General features: G+C 39.6%; 3 protein-coding genes across 3 annotated transcripts; 2 read left to right on the top strand and 1 right to left on the bottom strand.

Annotated features, from left to right (window-relative positions):
* The first annotated feature begins 1,765 nt into the window (after window positions 1-1,765).
* On the top strand, window positions 1,766-3,221 carry LOC308378353 (uncharacterized protein). Its single transcript, XM_080855236.1, has 4 exons — window positions 1,766-2,100; window positions 2,228-2,338; window positions 2,436-2,537; window positions 2,718-3,221. The coding sequence occupies exons 1-4, from the start codon at window positions 1,912-1,914 to the stop codon at window positions 2,802-2,804; spliced, it is 489 nt and encodes a 162-aa protein (XP_080711362.1). The 5' UTR covers window positions 1,766-1,911; the 3' UTR covers window positions 2,805-3,221.
* A 4,421-nt stretch (window positions 3,222-7,642) lies between these two features.
* Window positions 7,643-8,681, bottom strand: LOC308378055 (B-type lectin plumieribetin-like). Its single transcript, XM_080854858.1, has 3 exons — window positions 8,641-8,681; window positions 8,183-8,276; window positions 7,643-8,024 (listed from the first exon to the last, which is right to left on the bottom strand). Exons 2-3 carry the CDS (start codon window positions 8,270-8,272, stop codon window positions 7,758-7,760), a joined length of 357 nt encoding a protein of 118 aa, XP_080710984.1. The 5' UTR covers window positions 8,273-8,276; window positions 8,641-8,681; the 3' UTR covers window positions 7,643-7,757.
* Window positions 8,682-10,146: 1,465 nt separating this feature from the next.
* Window positions 10,147-11,104, top strand: LOC308378144 (B-type lectin plumieribetin-like). The gene is made up of 3 exons (XM_080854975.1): window positions 10,147-10,180; window positions 10,544-10,637; window positions 10,796-11,104. Exons 2-3 carry the CDS (start codon window positions 10,548-10,550, stop codon window positions 11,060-11,062), a joined length of 357 nt encoding a protein of 118 aa, XP_080711101.1. The 5' UTR covers window positions 10,147-10,180; window positions 10,544-10,547; the 3' UTR covers window positions 11,063-11,104.
* Window positions 11,105-16,773: the final 5,669 nt, after the last annotated feature.

Raw genomic sequence — 16,773 nt, 5'->3', positions numbered from 1 at the left:
TATATACTTGTTTTGTTTTCACATCTTGTGTTATGCTCGTACTCAGAACATGTCTGCTCCTGTGCAACATTCTTTGATGTTGAAAGAATGTAACCGTCTCTTAAAAAGAGGTGGATGTAAACAACATGTGAGCTATTGACCCTCCTCCTTTGTTCCTATGAAACCATTTTTGCAATCTCCTGCTGTAGATCAGTACCTCCGTCAACGCTTCCTCGGAATCTGTCTTAGTCAAGAGATAGCATTGGTAAGGTACTTTCGTTTTATGTCCACAGTGGAAATCTAATTTGACGCAGAGATAATTCATTTATTGGTAAAATAGTCCCCAATCTGGTGGAAAGATGGCGTTTGACCTGACTCTCCTGCTGTTGGCTGCTGGAGTCTTGAGCAGCACTGAAGCCCAGGAGGCCTACAATAAACTGTCTGAGTCTTACAGGAAAGGAGTGGACCTGGCCTTGGAGCAGGTCAACAACCACCCTACCATAAAGCAACACTTCCTCTTTTTCCAAAGCCTGGGCAAATCAGATGTAAAAGTGAGTTTTTATTAGACATTTGACCCATTATTGTTTGCGAGGAGTCTGATATTGTGATCATTTTATTTATACACATCTGTTTTTGGGTCTCAGATCAGATATGGTACGAGTCATTTCTACCATAACTTTAACTTGAAAGCAACTAGATGTGCGAGAGGAGCTGTGAATCCTGATCCCACCAAGTGTCCATTCAGAAATAATAGAGTGAGTGTTGTGCCCTGTACCATTCAGTGATTAAATGATTCAATATTTGAATATATATTCAAGGTTCAATAATGCCTATTGATATTTTTGTGTTTAGCCACTACTTGATTGTGTAGCCTGCTATAACACCTACAACGAAGATATCGAGCCAGATCCCAAGCCCTACATTCACTGCATCCACAAGCCCTCCTTAAACCGAGTAAGTCATTGATTATATTTTAAATGTTCATATTTTAAAGTACAATACAACTGGAGAGGTAGTACCTCTCCTGAGCATTTTTAAGAACATTTGAAATAACAAAGCAGAAGACATGAGCAAATCTTTCCTTGAGTTTACTTTCAATCTCCTATTACAAGAAGTCTGTCTTTTTTTTTGTAGGAGGTCCAAAAGAAAAGAAGAGATCACTGTGACGGTATGAATCACTTCACTGGAGGGGGAGTTCTTATGGCTCAGAAGAGGCAATAGAAGAGTTTTGGCTGAATCACTTCACTGGAGGGGCAACTCTTTTAGGTGCAAAACCATTTGATCCACAGTTACAATAGGATTTCAAAATGAATCAAAACTCTATAAAACTGAATCGGTTTACTTCCTGGTTTGTGATGATCTTGTTGCATAAATTGGCGGTGTAGTCTTGATGACTAATAGAATATACTGGCAAGGCTGTGTAGAAATATACAATGGTTGTAATACAGTTGCTTAATTATGACTGGCAAGCTGACTCTTAATTCAGCGAATCACGCTCATGTTTGTACTCCAGTGTAATTGATGTAATCTCATTACAGCATAAAATAAAAGAACCTTAATGAAAAATGTATTCAAAACCATATTTGTTTTTGATGATTTCACATTTTGTGCTATGCTCGTCAGAACAAGTCTGCTCCTGTGCAACATGATTTGATGTTGAAAGAATGTGACCCCCCCCCCCCCCCCCCCCCCCCTTAAAAAGAGGTTGGAGTAAACAACATGTGAGCAATCCACCCTCCTCCTCTGTTCCTATGAAACCATTTGCGCAATCTCCTGCTGTAGATCAGTACCTCCGTCAACGCTCTCTCGGGATCTGTCTTAGTCAAGAGAAAGCATTGGTAAGGTACTATTGTTTTATGTCCACAGTGGGAATCTAATTTGACGCAGAGATAATTCATTTATTGGTAAAATAGTCCTTCATCTGGTGTAAAGATGGCGTTTCTCCTGACTTTCCTGCTGCTGGCTGCTGGAGTCTTGAGCTGCACTGAAGCCCAGGAGGCCTACAGTAAGCTATCTGAGCCTTACAGGAAAGGAGTGGACCTGGCCTTGCAGCAGGTCAACAACTCAGCTGTCCAGCACCACTTCCTCTTCTTCAAAAGCCTTTACAAATCAGATGTATATGTAAGTTTTTATTAGATATTGTTTTACGTTCTGAAGCACGAGGAGTCTGATATTGTGATCATTGTATTTGTGATGTTTGTCCTTTCTAACACACATCCATTTATACACATCTGTTTTTGGGTCTCAGGTCAGTTTTGGTACGAGTCATTTCTACCATAACTTTAACTTGAAAGCGACTAGATGTGTGAGAGGAGCTGTGAATCCTGATCCCACCAAGTGTCAATTCAGAAATGATAGAGTGAGTATTGTGCCCTGTACCATTCAGTTATTAAATGATTCAATATTTGAATATATATTCAAGGTTCAATAATGCCTGTTGATATTTTTGTGTTTAGCCACTACTTGATTGTGTAGCCTGCTATAACACCTTAGATGACGATATCAAGCCAGATCCCAAGCCCTACATTCACTGCATCCACAAGCCCTCCTTAACGCCAGTAAGTCATTGATTATATTTTAAATGTTCATATTTTAAAGTAGAATACAGCTGGAGAGGTAGTACCTCTCCTGTGAATTTTTAAGAACATTTTAAATACCAAGGCAGAAGACATGATCAAATCTTTCCTTGAGTTTACTTTCAGTTTCCTATTACAAGAAGACTTTCTCTTTTTTTGTAGGAGGTCAAAAAGAAAAGAAGAGATCACTGTGACGGTATGAATCACTTCACTGGAGGGGCAACTCTTTTAACTCATAAGAGGCAATAGAAGAGTTTTGGCTGAATCACTTCCATCCTACAGGTCTGATGAGGGAAACATTAGAAGAAAACAAATTGACTTGGAAATATGATTTGTTTTTATGTACTTTTTCATTTATTCATCCAAAAAAAAGATAATGCTAGTAGTACTCATCATTAGTCATTGAACTGATGCACTTACAATGTTTTTTTTCTTTGAATAGGTATCAGTATTGTAAATCTGCAATGCCATTTGATCCACAGTTACAGTAGGATTTCAAAATAAATCAAAACTTTACAAAACTGAATCATTTTCTTCCAGATTTGTTGTGATCTTGTTGCATAAATCTGTTGTGTAGTCTTGCCATTTACAGTTTGGTTGTTTTTGCTGAGCTTCTCATAACATTATATGCATTGCTGAGATGATTAATAAAATCTACTGTGTGCATTCCTTGATTCTGTTTGCGTGTGTACTCCAAAAACACGTTTCAACTTTGACCATGTCTCTGAGCCAGAGGAACATGACCATTGGACCTGAATTAGTGACTATTTAGTTGGTACTTAATTAAGGTAGATATCAAATATAATTTATTGTGCATTGAGGTTTTATATGTAAAATATGAATTTCTGTAGTAATTCCCTGTCTGAAAACAATTACTGAAGATACTCTACTGGTCCAGTTTAACCACAGCAAGTACTTTAAAGGCACAGTTCCTCATATACAGTCGTGGCCAAAATGTTTGAGAATGACACAAATATGCATTTTCACAAAGTTTGCTGCTTCAGTGTCTTTGTAGATTTTTGTCAGATGTTACTATGGAAGACTGAATTATAATTACGAACATTTTAGCAAGTGTCACTGGCTTTTATTGGCAATTATAACACGGGTAGATGAAATCAAGCATTCTGAGAGTGAGTCACGGGGTGGGCTTTAATCAGCGATAAAGTAACTGTACGACCTGTTTACATTTACCTGAGCGTTCCATATCAGTGCGCACTCCAAAAAAAAATCGAACCAAGATGGCGGCGTGTTGGGAGCCTGTTGTAGAAATATTGTATGTGAATTAAGCTATCTACACGACTTTTATACGTCTACATTGACTCGTTAGTTGTTTATGTGCTACACGAATGTTGCAGAGTATTGTATGTCTTAACTTAAGCTCTCGAATATTAATTGTAGGTTGCTGCTAATGCTAAGACCAAAAATCAATTGAAATATATAGTAGCTAGCTAGCCTCGCTGCTCATAAGTATAACGTTGCTCTCACACGCCTCCCTCAGGCAGAGTTAGTGGCGATATCCAAATCAATATAAACACATATTAACAAAGTTGACAGTGTCCCATTGTCGTTTTTGTTATTTTAATGGCAAATTTATAAAATGAGCAATGTGAATGAATAAAATGGTGCGAGATCAATGTCGATCTCCTAGCTAATCATCAACAAACGGTTGGTTCTAGGCTAACAGACGTGAAGTTCCAAATGCTGTTTATCTGTTGCATAGCAACAGCCACACAAAGGGGGACTATTTTCTCTATGCTACTGAAATGCGATACACAATGTTTGGTGGCTACAACTTTTTTGTGCTGAAAGGCAGCTTACTATTTATAATTTAATTGGACTAAATATTTATAATGTCGCTGGCAACCGTGTTATGTAAGGGATAACGGCCGACGAGCTGTCCAGTTCTACAAAGTTAATGGACGCTGCGGGGCAAAGAAGTGTTGCTCCGCAGAAGTCCATTAACTTCGTAGAACTGGACAGCTCGGAGGCCGTTATCCCGCTTATCTCCCGTTTACAACATCCAAAAATGTTTTTATTATTATTATTATTATTATTATTTAGAATTTCCTTTATCTTTAGGTATAGCTGTCAAAAAATAAACGTTACGTTGGTTGTCAATGGCAACCATTCAAGAGCATTGATATGGAACGGCGATTTAACATTTCTACTGGGACTACGTCCAAGGTGTCCGGTTATACGAACTTAATGTACACCCCATTAGCCAATCGGAAAACAGTATTTCGTTCCAGAGGGAGATAAAAAAGCAATAAGCTACTCGAGTCAGTACTGTATTGTCAATAACGTACTTGTTCGAGGGTGTTGTTAGGCCCGACGCACAGCGTCAAAGAGCCACTTCTCCCAACCGTCCAGGAACAGTTTGGTGATGAACAATGCCTTTTCCAGCACGATGGAGTACCTTGCCATAAGGCAAAAGTGAAAACTATTGACTTTTTGCATTAACTTCATGTAATTGCCAATAAAAGCCAGTAACACTTATTAAATGTTTGTAATTATACTTCAGTCTTCCATAGTAACATCGGACAAAAATATGTAAAGACACTGAAGCAGCAAACTTTGTGAAAATGCATATTTGTGTCATTCTCAAAACTTTTGGCCACACTGTATCTAGTCTATATGGCAAATCTGTAACCTCACTGTGGTGTCACTGTCTGTTGTGTCAAAACATCAATACACTGGTCAAAAACAACATCACACAGATGCAAAGATTACACATATACATGAGCCTCAAAGGTTAATGCATGTGACCCTCCTGAGAGTGCCAGTGCATTCTACTGAGCATATTCCTCACTTCCCAAATCATTTGTGGAGCCTTAATCTGCAATGAAATCCATCCTTTTCAGTTCAATGTTTTTCCTGTGGCAGATGAGGTGGGTGACACCCTGACAGTACTAGTGCTGCTGCCCTCCAGCCCTATAGGGGGAGACAGGGCTCTTAAAGAGAGAGAGAGGAGGCTCTCAAAGAGTGTGTTGTAGGCAGCCCTCACTTCAGGTCATGCTTCCTACTGTCATCAAACTCCTCTACAGGGAAGACATCGTTTTCAAAGTAGCAGGTGACATCTTTGTACTGGGCCCTCAGTCTCTCTAGGAAGTCCCTCCAGTTTGTAGGCACATTTGGGAGGATGACCTCTTCCACGTTGTGTCAGAACACATACTGGGAACTGTACATGTTGCGATGTATGCAGTCATGCAGTGCTTGGACTTGTCCATAGTAATGGAGGTCACCAGGGGGCTCTGAGGGCAACCAACAAGATGCCACGTTGATATGGGCATGGACTGGCCAGGGGAGTTCAGTAATATGACCATCATGTGCCTCGCCTCAGAGGTTATTTATCCATAATAGCGACTGCTACACACATTCAGTGAGTTGAATACACTTGAGACCTCTGTGTGGTCCAACACTTTGGCAGTATAAGGATGAATAAGACTTTCCTTGTCGCAGCAGTAAGGTCCCTGCAATCCAAACAGGACCATTTTGTGCTGTATTATCTCTCATCTTCCCCAGCAGTGCCAATGGTGCCAACGCACTGTCTGGTGACTCAGTCATGCCTGCAGAACACAATCAGATGGTCAAGAACTTCAAGGCTGTCTGCTCCATGGCCCTTTCTAACTGGCATTACCGACATTTTCCCTTTCTTGCGGAACTGTTTCCAGATCTGCGGAACTGTTTTCCCCTCCTGTAAACCAGCTGTTCCCTGTGTGTCTGAGTCTGCAGTTACTTGGTACACAGAATGTATGCTCTCTAGGACCCTGATGGCCCATTCACCAGATTTCAACGTTTACACAGAAGGCATCACATTCTGCTCTAGAATGACCTGGTATTTAAAAGAATCCATGATACTAGTCTCAGCGTCAAGACTGATAGTCTTCCCAGCAAAACACCCTAACCCCAGGACATAGATGCCACTGTTGCTTGGCAGCTGGTGAAGGTGTTTCTCTTGTCACAAGTCTTGCTCGACAGTGTGCCAGACATTGTGCTGATCCATGTGACCAACCAGTTCCATTTTATATTTTCATGATTTCATGAACTCTCACAAAACACCACAGGTCTATCCTATGTATTTCTTGCTCAAGTCAGCTTTTGTGTGCCCTTTGGTCAAGAGTGTAGTTAGGTGTCTGGGCATGAAGTACTATGTTGTGTTGTCTGCAATGACACTTTTATTATACTGAAACAAAATGTGTGTTTACCCACGTTTTGATCAAATGTTTGATTACAATGTTTTTACAGTGGAAGTTTGGTCTTAATGCTAAGCCCAGGTGGTTGTACCAGCTGTATCATGAGCTTGTCAGCATAAGCTTCCAATGGTATATTTTGGAACTGTCAGCATCAAGAAGATCTTATGTTCACCACATTTTGGTGTACTGAAATGCTTTCTTCTTTTAGCTTTCCGGGAGCTCAGTTTTCTTTGCCATATGTGCTATTTATCTTTGAAATACACATAGACATTTGCATAGCTATTTGCCTTTCTCACAGCTGTGTAGCTAGTATGCACATTATAATAGTAGAGATCCCACAGACTTAATTGTTTTAACACAATTTTACAGCCTCAACTACTAAGTGACTTTAAATGTTCTCAAAGTTACTCAAATTAGTTACTCAAACCTAAATTGATCATTTAAATTGTCCTAATATATAAAATTTCACAAACAATGACTGTAATATATTGCTCATATTATGTTTATTTTAAGATCTAAGCCAAGGCCTTTTAGATGAGGTACATTTCCATGCTGATTACATTTCATTTGGTATTCAAAGGAGTCTTTTTGGCCCCTCCAGCTCTGTGCCATTAATCCTGTCACCCAAAGAAAAAAGCATCCAGCACTAGCCTCCTTTTTATAGGTCAGAAATATAACAAAGAGATGATTTCAACAGATCAGAGTTAGAGATACGCTATCTGTTGTGATGCTAATTTTAACCTCAGCATTCCAAAAAGGAGAATACGTAATTTAAAGTAGATGATATTTACAATGCTGCATAAGTTATCTTTGAAAGAGACCTGGATACATTTTTAAGACAAAATATGTCTCCAAACATACATGAACAGAGTACTCCTCAGGACAAGCAGATCATTATTTTTCCATCAAGTTTTATTGAGCAAGAAGAAACATGGAAGAATCCGCAGGCTAGACAGTTCATCCTTGGTCCAACCCCCTCTGAAGAAGAGTCACAGCCTGGAGACACTTTTTACTTGAAGCCCTTGGACTGGGCAGAGGACCACACCTCCTCACCATCCCTCTCCACCACCATGGTGCCATCGTTGCGCAGCCACATGCGGCAGGTCTTGAAGCCGCCGGAGGCCTGGCTCTTGGTCTGCCACATCATCTTGTTGTCCCTTTTGTACATGACGAAGTTGCAGTCGTCCTGCATGCACAGGCGATGGGCATCACGCTGGCCGGCTGTGTCAGAGTTCCACATGGGCTTCCAGCCGTAGATAACAAAGTTGCCATCATCCTACAGAGAGAAAGCATGGAAGGGGGAAATGGGGAAAGTACATTTCTGCTTAATATGTGTTTTTCATTTTAAGGTAGTTAACGATTTCAAATGTTGTTGTTCATGGCTATGATTTTGCGATTTAGGTGACAAGATGAGACACTTAAAAGTGACGTTACCTGGAAGACAGCCTTCCACTCGTGGTTGTTGGACATAAGGTAGTCTCCCTTGCGGAGCTCATCAAACTTGGACATGTAGTTTCTGCTCATGGTTCTGAAATGAACAAAATTTCAGTCAAGAAGATCATTGTTGAGCATTTTCTGATTTTGTCCCATCAGAATAATGTAAGGGAATAATATGGAGTAGAGATTTTTTCTATGGTGTAACACACAGAACAACTAATGTTTTGCAAGGAATTTCAAATATTTTCAGAGATAAATAAATCGACATTGATATTAAAAATGGAGTTCAAAATAACAGTGCAGCAGAAATGTCGACCAGTAAAGAACAGTAATGTTCTCAGACAGAGATTTGAGAAAAGAGAAGCTTGAAACATGCAATATCACATAAGTATGTCTGTAACACAAAAGCAGTGGCAGTCAGATAAACCCTGATAACTAAGCAGCATGGTACTCACAGGCTGGATAAGAAGGAGATGGTCCGTCTGGTGAAGCTGGAGCTCAGAGTGAGGTGAAGTGCATGATGTTCAGAACGGGGCTCTTTTATAGCAGAATCCCTGTCACATCTCAGTGATAAACGGGACACTGTTTCCACAAAACAGAATTCAATCTGTGATTCACAAGACTGGGGTTTTATGTTTCTTAAATTTTTAAATGAGTTAAGGTTATGTGCTGAGTGAAGGATTATGTTAAATGGGTTTTAATTGTTTACACCTGGTGTGTCTGAGTGGAGTTAGTGTGACACTGTCTTGTCTTGTAAGGCATTCAGTCTGCACGCCATAAAGCAGAGGCTTATATTAGGCCGTCGTGAATTACAACACTAAAGCATGATTTAAACATTTACATATTTCATAGTTATTCACAAGTAATGTTGCTAGAAATGTTTTTGATTAAACTCCAGTAGTAAATAGAGATGCTATCATTTTTATCAGTTTCATGGTGGTTACACAATGGCGTTTTCAGAAAATGCAGTCCCAAGTGATTCATAAGTAGTTTACAGTAGATAGGATGACATATGACATTATTTGTCTTGAGCCAAAGTAGAAAGTACAATAACTAAAACAAATATCTTTAGTTGAGATTATCTGCTGGTCTATGGCAATCAATGGTATGTACTGTATGTAATAATGGCTAAAATATTTTATTCTATTATATATTTGTAAATGTATCCTATATTTTCACATAATAACCTCAAACAGTTACAGTGTGTGTGTGTGTGTGTGTGTGTGTGTGTGTGTGTGTGTGTGTGTGTGTGTGTGTGTGTGTGTGTGTGTGTGAGACAGAGAGTGACATCTAAGTGTCTCCACATGCTCAGCTTCAATTTTATTCATGAGTACAATCAATCCTCTCATAGTGAGCATATTTTCACTCTTAGGACCACTGATCCCTATAAACAGATTAGCTTGATGTACAGTTTCATTGAGGTGGCAAACTGACACATTATTACATAAATCCGTAATTCAATTGAAGCCAAAATTGTATTTTATATATATAGATATAGAAACTAAGCAACACTGCGTATGTCAAATGTTTTTTTGTTTGTAAATGCTTTTTCACTGTGAATAAAAAAAAAATACCTGACCTTAGCTCAATTTCATTATGACCTGCTAAATTAGTTTTATATTAACATTATGTAAAGTAATGAATAGATCAGAGGAGACAAACGTGATCATGGAATTAATTAAGAGTATTGGCTTCTATAATCTGTACCACAGAATAAAACATTCAATGATATAGATGACATATAAGATGAAAACATTTGATCATTTTGTCTTTGAATGAACTTTACAAATAATTCTGGCAGGTTTTACTGTTCAGGGCTAAATTACTTTGATGTATGATGATCCCCACGTCAGCCCAGTTTTCTTCTCCACCCAATGGCACACACGTAAGTGAGAGGGATTCTGCTATAAAAGAGCCCCGTTCTGAACATCATGCACTTCACCTCACTCTGAGCTCCAGCTTCACCAGACGGACCATCTCCTTCTTATCCAGCCTGTGAGTACCATGCTGCTTACTTATCAGGGTTTATCTGACTGCCAATGCTTTTGTGTTACAGACATACTTATGTGATATTGCATGTTTCAAGCTTCTCTTTTCTCAAATCTCTGTCTGAGAACATTACTGTGCTTTACTGGTCGACATTTCTGCTGCACTGTTATTTTGAACTCCATTTTTAATATCAATGTCGGTTTTTATCTCTGGAAATATTTGAAATTCCTTGCAAAACATTAGTTGTTCTGTGTGTTTAACCATAGAAAAAATCTCTACTCCATATTATTCCCTTACATTATTGTGATGGGACCAAATCAGAAAATGCTCAACAATGATCTTCTTGACTGAAATTTAGTTTCTTTTCAGAACAATGAGCAGAAACTACATGTCCAAGTTTGATGAGCTCCGCAAGGGAGACTACCTTATGTCCAACAACCACGAGTGGAAGGCTGTCTTCCAGGTAACGTCACTTTTAAGTGTCTCATCTTGTCACCTAAATCGCAAAATCATAGTCATGAACAACAACATTTGAAATCGTTAACTACCTTAAAATGAAAAACACATATTAAGCAGAAATGTACGTTCCCCATTTCCCCCTTCCATGCTTTCTCTCTGTAGGATGATGGCAACTTTGTTATCTACGGCTGGAAGCCCATGTGGAACTCTGACACAGCCGGCCAGCGTGATGCCCATCGCCTGTGCATGCAGGACGACTGCAACTTCGTCATGTACAAAAGGGACAACAAGATGATGTGGCAGACCAAGAGCCAGGCCTCCGGCGGCTTCAAGACCTGCCGCATGTGGCTGCGCAACGATGGCACCATGGTGGTGGAGAGGGATGGTGAGGAGGTGTGGTCCTCTGCCCAGTCCAAGGGCTTCAAGTAAAAAGTGTCTCCAAGCTGTGACTCTCTTCTTCAGAGGGGGTTGGGCCTGAACCGTCCTGCCTGCGGATTCTTCCATGTTTCTTCTTGCTCAATAAAAATTGATGGAAAAATAATGATCTGCTTGTCCTGAGTAGTACTCTGTTCATGTTTGTTTGGAGACATATTTTGTCTTAAAAATGTATCCAGGTCTCTTTCAAAGAATAACGTATGCATCATTGTAAATACCTTATATACCTTACCTATCCACTTTAAATAACGTATTCTCCTTTTTGGAATGCTAAGGTTAATATTGGGTTAGCATCACAACAGATAGCGTATCTCTAAATATGATCTTTTGAAATCATCTCTTTGTTATATTTCTGACCACAGAGACCTTCAGATGTGAAAATCTGAAAAATCTATTTTTAGCCAGGGGGCCAAGCTAAAGCACTCAAACTCATTAGCCTTTGGCAGCCCTCCTGCCACCATTAGATGGCTTTGCGTCCGCTTGTGCATTTTACAACTGGGATCCCTGTGGGTGTCTTCCACCGTAGCCAGACACAAGGTCTGTCTAGACGTCGCAATTGTCCTGCTGGTGCAACCTGTGCCAAGGATAAATCTCATTAGGGATGAGAGGGATTGACCAAACGCTCAGTAGTTTTCCTTCCACATTGAGGACCAAAAATAGTTGGTTGACATGTCACAATGGAAGACATAAGGGACGGACCGAAGGGAGAGATGTGTTGGACGTGTTAGACATACTGATACAGTAATACAGGCAGGACCTTTCCAGTCAAATACACCTCAAGAAAATATAAATATGGTCTCAAATGCACAATTGCAGTTATTCGAATATTTGTTTTTGTTTATGACTGTTTGAACTTTGCCCCCATTGCGTTTTACTTACATAGAATAAAGTGCTTACAATAGAGTTCCACTGTCTTTCATTAGTAAAACAAGATTGAGCATTTAGTCTCATGTGCCTGAAAAATGCAATATCCTTGTTGTATGGTTTTCTTAGCCAGATGTACTGTAAGATGTTCACCACAAGATGGCGGCTGAGCTGCTTTCACACCATTCACAGTAAAGCATTTTGGGCAAGTGGTCCTTGCTCTGGTTTGTGTCATTTTATCACAGGACTTTATTTATACATCATAAATCCCATCCTAAGCAATGCAAGACTTCTCCTTCCCTTCTAAAATGAAGTTCATTGGGCTTATTTGCAAACACTCTGTGCTATTAATTCACCATCATTGCCTACCACACTCATATAGTATGTGAAAAACACTGCATAAACAAACCATTTAGAGTATAATCATTTGGTGGGAGTTACATTCAGCTCAGCCAATGAGAATTGAATCCTTATTTTACAATACTTTAGTATTGTTTTGACTAATTATGTACATCATCTTATCCAGTGATATGAGCTGTCTCTCTCTCTCTTCAGTTTAAGGGTCTAATCCAGTGATATGAGCTGTCTCTCTCTCTCTCTCTTCAGTTTAAGGGTCTAATCCAGTGATAGGAGCTGTCTCTCTCTCTCTCTCTTCAGTTTAAGGGTCTAATCCAGTGATAGGAGCTGTCTCTCTCTCTCTCTTCAGTTTAAGGGTCTAATCCAGTGATAGGAGCTGTCTCGCTCTCTCTCTCTCTCTCTCTTCAGTTTAAGGGTCTAATCCAGTGATAGGAGCTCTCTCTCTCTCTCTCTCTCTCTCTCTCTTCAGTTTAAGGGTCTAATCCAGTGATAGGAGCTGTCTCTCTCGTCGCAGTGAACGCAGTAAATGATCAGTGTCATCTGCTGTGTTTAGGTGGTTTTACATTATTGTACATAAAACATTGGGAATAATGACTCAGCAGATGTGTGATCAGCCGCCAAAGACATACATTTATAGCTTGAATAAAAGGTAACATTTATTTTTAATTTGTATCAAAGTGACAAATATACAGTACATTTGTCAGTGCTTTATTCAAATTATTTGTTTTAAAGTGATTAATCATCTGGAAAACCCTCCTCTTTAACTCTCTCTTCTTATATCAAGTGTACATGTCTAATGTCCTACCCGTATCTGTTACTAAAGATGTTTTAAATTCTTTCTTTAGGCCTATAAGGTTCATGCCACCCATCTATCTTATTTCCTTAATGCTATCCTGACATGCTTCATGGTATCCCTCATGTTATCCTGTTGCTAGGCTACACATGGTTTGCATTGTCAGTGAATGACAGGGTCAATATGTTGAATATTGATCTTTTGATACTTATAGCTTCTATTTGGCATGATACAGCATATGGTGGCAAAAGTAAAATAACATACAAAGCACAATAAACGAAAGATACAAAATATATGTTATTTAAGGTATAGTGAGAGTTGAAAGTTGATAGTTGATGTTCTTAGACTTTTTTGTTCAATACATAACAGAAACATTAAAATAAATGGTCTCTAAGAACCAATTCACATAAGACAAAAGTGTTCAAGAACAGAACAGACATTCTAAAGGCCTGTTTTCTTGGAAATTTTTATGGAAATTTCAACTCAGTAGTTCCAGCAGCCATCACACACATATACACAGTGGGGAAAATAAGTATTTGACTTTCATTAGTAAAACAAGATTGAGAATTTAGTATGAAAAATTCCATATTCTTGATGTATCAAGAGGCGAAATCTTGCATGGAGGCCAAGACCGAGGGCGATTGACAGTTGTTTGGTGTTGCTTCCATTTGTGAATAATCACACCAACAGCCTGCTTCTCACCAAGCTGCTTGCCGATGGTTTTGTAGCCCATTCCATCCTTGTGCAGGTCTAAAATCTTATTTATGACATCCTGGACAACCCTTTGGTCTTGCCCATGGTGATGAGGTTGAAGGTGTGAAGGATGATTCTTTGGAAAGGTTTCTTTATACACTATACACGTCACCAGTTGAGATCAGGTGTACCTTGTTGGGCCTAATGAGGACTTATCTGTGAGCCTCGTGGCTCTGTGGGACAGTGGGAGTCAGAATTCTTGCTGTTTGGTGGGGGTTCAATACTTATTTGCCGCGACCTAATGCAAATAAATTCATAACTGTTATAAAATGCAGTTTTCTGGATGTCTTTTTTGATATTCTGTCACTGACTGTTAAAATAGACCTACCATTACAGTTATAGATTACGCATTTCTTTGTAAGTGGCCAAACTTGCGAAATCGGCAGGGGGTCAAATACTTATTTTCCCCACTGTACACACACACACACCCTCTGTCCTACTTGGCTGTGAGCTGTTCTTCTTCCGGCTTGTCAGTATACAGTATTCTTTATGAGTTCCGCACTGATGTTAAATTCATACTTGTAGTCAGTAACTTAAAATAGGAGATTTGATCACATACTAGACAAAATAGTTACTCTAATTTGCTCAAATGCTCTTTGACAGTATATCAGGAGGAAGCAGACTCCAGTCCAGTGGTTACAAAGCTCTCATGGCATGCCCCCCCTTTTGATAACTTAAAAAAAGTGACACATAAACACACTGCAATTCAACCATAGAAAACAGATGGCCATCGACTGTTGCATAGATTCTCTTAAAGATTGCTTATTTGAACAGTTTACATTTTCAATTTCATTTAATCAATTAGCTGAACTGAAACACATATCTTATCATAAAATGCTTATATTTTTAATTTGATGAGAGCTCTTGTTTAAAACATTTTAACATCCCCCTGGGAAGTACAAAGTAGGCTTTAAACTCATCACCAAATAGGTTAGTTATAGGCTACTATGCTGTAAGGGCCCTGCCACGCAAAATATGACCTGTAGTTGGTTTGTTTAGGTTTCTTGTTCCTTTTTTCCCACCCTCAGGCTGCACCCCCATGCTGTAGGCTAACTCTGCGCCACCAATGAGAGGACTAGTCCACACTGCCTAGCCGGTAACCTAACACAGAGTGACACCAGCTATCACCTCCAGTGGCGGCTCCTGAAAAAATTCTCGGGGGGGGGCAATTTTTTTGATAATGATTAAGGCGACCTATTCAGTAGGTACATTAAGTTATCCGATTTACTCATACAGCAAAACCTTTTTGTCCACTATTGGCAGCAACCAACAGTAATATCTCCCCTCTTTCTAAATAGCTAGAGTAGCAAGATACAAGTGGAACGCTATGGAAGAAAGTTACATTCAGGAGCCTTCATAAGCAAACATGATGTGGCTCCACATTAAATGATCCCACTTTTTCATTATCCACACGTCTCAAATGTTGTATGATGTAACCTAGCTGAACAGGACACATGATATGTCCACTAACAACATAAAGAAGGGGGCAACTTACGTCAAAACCAACGATATTTATTGACTGATCTTGAAAGTATTGGCTTACAAAAGCAAAATAAGTCATCACATAAAACATTATTTAAAGTTAGTTCACACTGTGAAACCTATGAAAAGTGACAGTGGTATATACAGCCGCGGAAAAAATTAAGAGACCACTTCAAAATTATCAGTTTCTCTGGTTTTACTATTTATTGGTATGTGTTAAAGTAAAATGTACATTTTTGTTTTATTCTATAACCTACTGGCAACATTCCTACCAAATTTCAAATAAAAATATTGTCATTTAGATCATTTATTTGCAGAAAAATGACAATTGGTCAAAATAGCAAAAAAGATGCAGTGTCTTCAGATCTCGAATAATGCAAAGAAAACAGGCTCATATCCATTTTTAAACTACACAATACTAATGCTTACACTTAGGAAGAGTTCAGAAATCAATATTTGGTGGAATAACCTTGATTTAAAATCACAACTTTCATGTGTCTTGGCATGCTCTCCACCAGTCTTTCACATTGCCGTTGGGTGACTTTATGCTACTCCTGGCGCAAGAATTCAAGCAGCTCGGCTTCTTTTCATGGCTTGTGACCATCCATCTTCCTCTTGATCACATTTCAGAGGTTTTTTATGGGATTCAGGTCTCGAAATTGGGCTGGCCATGACAGGGTCCTGATCTGGTGGTACTCCATCCACACCTTTACTGGCCTGGCTGTGTGGCATGGAGCATTGCCCTGCTGGAAAAAACACTTCTCAGAGTTGGGGAACATTGTCAGAGCAAAAGGAAGCAAGTTTTTCTTCCGGGACAACGTTGTGCTTTGCCTGGCTGAGGTTTGTAAAAGACCATAAGGATTGAAAAAAGCGGACTGGAGGGTCTTCTAGTTCGTCTTCTCTGATGAGTCCAATTTTCAGCTTTGCCCAACACATGGTCGTCTGATGGTTAGACGGGGACCTGGAGAGGCCTACAAGCCAGAGAGTCTTGCACCTACTGTGAAATCGGACTCATCAGAGAAGACGAACTTAGAAGAACCTCCAGTCCGCTTTTTCAATCCTTATGGTCTTTTACAAACCTCAGCCAGGCAAAGCACAACGTTGTCCCGGAAGAAAAACTTGCTTCCTTTTGCTCTGACAATGTTCCCCAACTCTGAGAAGTGTTTTTTCCAGCAGGGCAATGCTCCATGCCACACAGCCAGGCCAGTAAAGGTGTGGATGGAGTACCACCAGATCAGGACCCTGTCATGGCCAGCCCAATTTCGAGACCTGAATCCCATAAAAAACCTCTGAAATGTGATCAAGAGGAAGATGGATGGTCACAAGCCATGAAAAGAAGCCGAGCTGCTTGAATTCTTGCGCCAGGAGTAGCATAAAGTCACCCAACGGCAATGTGAAAGACTGGTGGAGAGCATGCCAAGACACATGAAAGTTGTGATTTTAAATCAAGGTTATT

The sequence above is a fragment of the Sprattus sprattus genome, assembly GCF_963457725.1.
Source record: "Sprattus sprattus genome assembly, chromosome: 17".
NCBI lineage: Eukaryota > Metazoa > Chordata > Actinopteri > Clupeiformes > Clupeidae > Sprattus > Sprattus sprattus.
Note: the sequence above shows the minus strand (reverse complement) of the source record. Positions and strands in the feature narration are given on the sequence as shown.

What these genes read in the sequence shown, in the direction of transcription:
- LOC308378055 (XM_080854858.1), bottom strand. Translation starts at nt 8,272, where the DNA reads ATGAGCAGAAACTACATGTCCAAGTTTGATGAGCTCCGCAAGGGAGAC. An exon ending in AGTGGAAGGCTGTCTTCCAG is followed by an intron (nt 8,025 to 8,182) that starts GTAACGTCACTT and finishes TTCTCTCTGTAG; the next exon opens with GATGATGGCAACTTTGTTAT.
- LOC308378353 (XM_080855236.1), top strand. Translation starts at nt 1,912, where the DNA reads ATGGCGTTTCTCCTGACTTTCCTGCTGCTGGCTGCTGGAGTCTTGAGC. An exon ending in TTTACAAATCAGATGTATAT is followed by an intron (nt 2,101 to 2,227) that starts GTAAGTTTTTAT and finishes TTTGGGTCTCAG; the next exon opens with GTCAGTTTTGGTACGAGTCA. An exon ending in ACAAGCCCTCCTTAACGCCA is followed by an intron (nt 2,538 to 2,717) that starts GTAAGTCATTGA and finishes CTTTTTTTGTAG; the next exon opens with GAGGTCAAAAAGAAAAGAAG.
- LOC308378144 (XM_080854975.1), top strand. Translation starts at nt 10,548, where the DNA reads ATGAGCAGAAACTACATGTCCAAGTTTGATGAGCTCCGCAAGGGAGAC. An exon ending in AGTGGAAGGCTGTCTTCCAG is followed by an intron (nt 10,638 to 10,795) that starts GTAACGTCACTT and finishes TTCTCTCTGTAG; the next exon opens with GATGATGGCAACTTTGTTAT.